Genomic DNA, 318 nt, shown 5'->3' on the forward strand with positions numbered 1-318 from the left:
TCCACAGCCTCCTCAGCTCCGCCGTCTCCTCTCCCCCCTTCCTCCTCTCCGCCGCGCTCAACCTATTTTCCCGCGCAAACCCTAACCTCTCCCCTCCAGATTCAATCTCAATCTCGAACCAAATCAAGATCCAAGATCTCTCACTCTCTCTCAGCAACGGGGACTTCAGCATCGACTCCAACTGCGTCGAGCTTTTTCCTTCGAGAGAGAAAGGCGAGTCTTTGATCGTCCCCAATCTCGACCTCAAGGTCGTGATCGAATCAATTAGAATCGTGTTGGAGATCATTTATGAGAAGAGATTCGCTACCTTCGCTTACG

The 318-nt window shown here is 51.9% G+C and overlaps 1 protein-coding gene across 1 annotated transcript in view; it reads left to right on the top strand.

Moving 5' to 3' along the window:
* LOC109838104 overlaps window positions 3-318 on the top strand; it is a gene marked incomplete at its 5' end in the record, with an annotated part of 3,976 nt that continues 3,660 nt past the window's right edge. Inside the window, 2 exon segments of the mRNA XM_020406576.1 lie at window positions 3-316; window position 318. The exon segment at window position 318 is cut by the window's right edge and continues 2,057 nt beyond it. Of these exon segments, the coding sequence (XP_020262165.1) occupies window positions 3-316; window position 318 (315 nt within the window).

The sequence above is a fragment of the Asparagus officinalis genome, chromosome 4 (assembly GCF_001876935.1).
Source record: "Asparagus officinalis chromosome 4, Aspof.V1, whole genome shotgun sequence".
Taxonomy (NCBI): Eukaryota; Viridiplantae; Streptophyta; class Magnoliopsida; order Asparagales; family Asparagaceae; genus Asparagus; species Asparagus officinalis.